This window comes from Aplysia californica, unplaced genomic scaffold (assembly GCF_000002075.1).
Source record: "Aplysia californica isolate F4 #8 unplaced genomic scaffold, AplCal3.0 scaffold00216, whole genome shotgun sequence".
Taxonomy (NCBI): Eukaryota; Metazoa; Mollusca; class Gastropoda; order Aplysiida; family Aplysiidae; genus Aplysia; species Aplysia californica.
In genome coordinates this window covers 488,822-490,396 of record NW_004797486.1, presented here as the reverse complement: position 1 = coordinate 490,396, position 1,575 = coordinate 488,822, and the positions used below count along the sequence as shown (strand labels likewise).

At 43.3% G+C, this 1,575-nt stretch overlaps 1 protein-coding gene across 1 annotated transcript in view; it reads left to right on the top strand.

The window, feature by feature from the left end:
* Positions 1-1,575, top strand: part of LOC101855794 (ferric-chelate reductase 1) — a gene marked incomplete in the record, with an annotated part of 34,839 nt that overhangs the window by 29,790 nt on the left and 3,474 nt on the right. Inside the window, 2 exon segments of the mRNA XM_013083176.2 lie at positions 275-366; positions 1,153-1,167. Coding sequence (XP_012938630.1) covers positions 275-366; positions 1,153-1,167 — 107 coding nt within the window.

The window sequence follows — 1,575 nt, the reverse complement described above, 5'->3', positions numbered from 1 at the left end:
CCTCTCTCTCTCTCTCCCTCCCTCTCCCTCCTATCTCCCCCCAACCCCGTTCCAAGTCTATCAGCCTTTCCCTTTTTTAATCTTTGCTTGAGTTTGAAACGTATTCTGCGAATTAGGAACAATAATGAACCCTGGATGGCACGTTCAAAATAAACCCTCTCTTATACAATTTGGACAGAACCTCGATCGCCCATTCCACACTCCGCGGCGCGGCGATGTATAGTAACAAACATCCTGTAGTTTCTTGTTTTGCTTACTTCTCTTATCTCCACAGCCAAAACGAACAGCTATGACCTCAGCAACCCATACATAACGACCAATGAAGTCGCTCTCAATACAGAAACAATTACCTCAATGATAAGAAAGGTGAGTATCTGTTCATGAGTTCATGTTTCGGCTGACGTTTAAAATCCATTCACTGGACACGAAATAGTCTCCCCCCCCCCAATCCCCCGCGATTTCCCCATGGTTCTTCGTCTAGCATGGGGCTGAGACAAATTATTTTAAAAAAGGTACCAAAATTTGAAAACTGACATTTCAAAATGAATTAATCAATAGATAGATAGATAGATGTACTCTCAAACTAATGTGCTTCGCTTATTTTGAGTGTCGTTATATGAACTGCACAGCAACTCCTGGCGTCGAGCAATCAAATGTGCTTCGCTTTTGAGTGTCGTTATATGAACTGCACAGCAACTCCTGGCGTCGAGCAATATTATGTTTCGGTGTTTTTTTCTCAGAGGAATATTTTTACGCCTCCATCAACACAATTTAGATCATATAGGAGTCTGGCTTCCGACCCTGTCTGTCAGGGCCAAACCCGGGTTGATAGGGACACAATGTCCCAGCAGAAAGACCGAGATGTTAAATAAAAATTCTCCCCACTCGGGAATCGAACTCGGCCCCGGTTTCTTGCTTGGGACAACGTATCGTCTAACCGCTACACCCCGGGCGCTGGAGACCAGTCGTGGTATGTTTAAAACATTGTATACATTGTATTGAGCTGACATATGGATTATGTGATATTGTTTTTTTTTCTCTTCAATACTAATGATTCAAAATTTCACTTGCTGTCATAACTGAAAGTTCCATAGGGAGATAATAAAAGTGGTATTTTGATTTATGATCATTATATTCTATTTTGCTCCACAGGGACAGAATAACATAGTAAGGACCCCCCCCCTCCTTTCCTCCCTCCCTCTCTCTCCCCTCTTTCCTCCCCCCCTCACTCTTTCACTCCCTCTCTCGCCCTCTCCGGGCGAACGACTAATGTTTTGCATGCTCGCTGGTGTAAGTTTTGGTTTGGCTTTCTGACATTTCACGTCCCTCAAGACTCAATAAATAGATCATAATCATTTCGAAGGCTTAGCTCACGTTAGGGTTTTTAGTAGTGGATATTATAATTTTGCTAAACCCACATCTCGATCGACAAAATCTAAGAAGAGAGATGATGAAGATGATATAGTAAGCAAGGAAAAGCTACAAATGAATACGACCTCAAGGACTTGAAGACTGTCACGTGTGGGATGCAATGCAACTCATGAACTGGCGGAGCTATGCACACTCCCCCCCCCC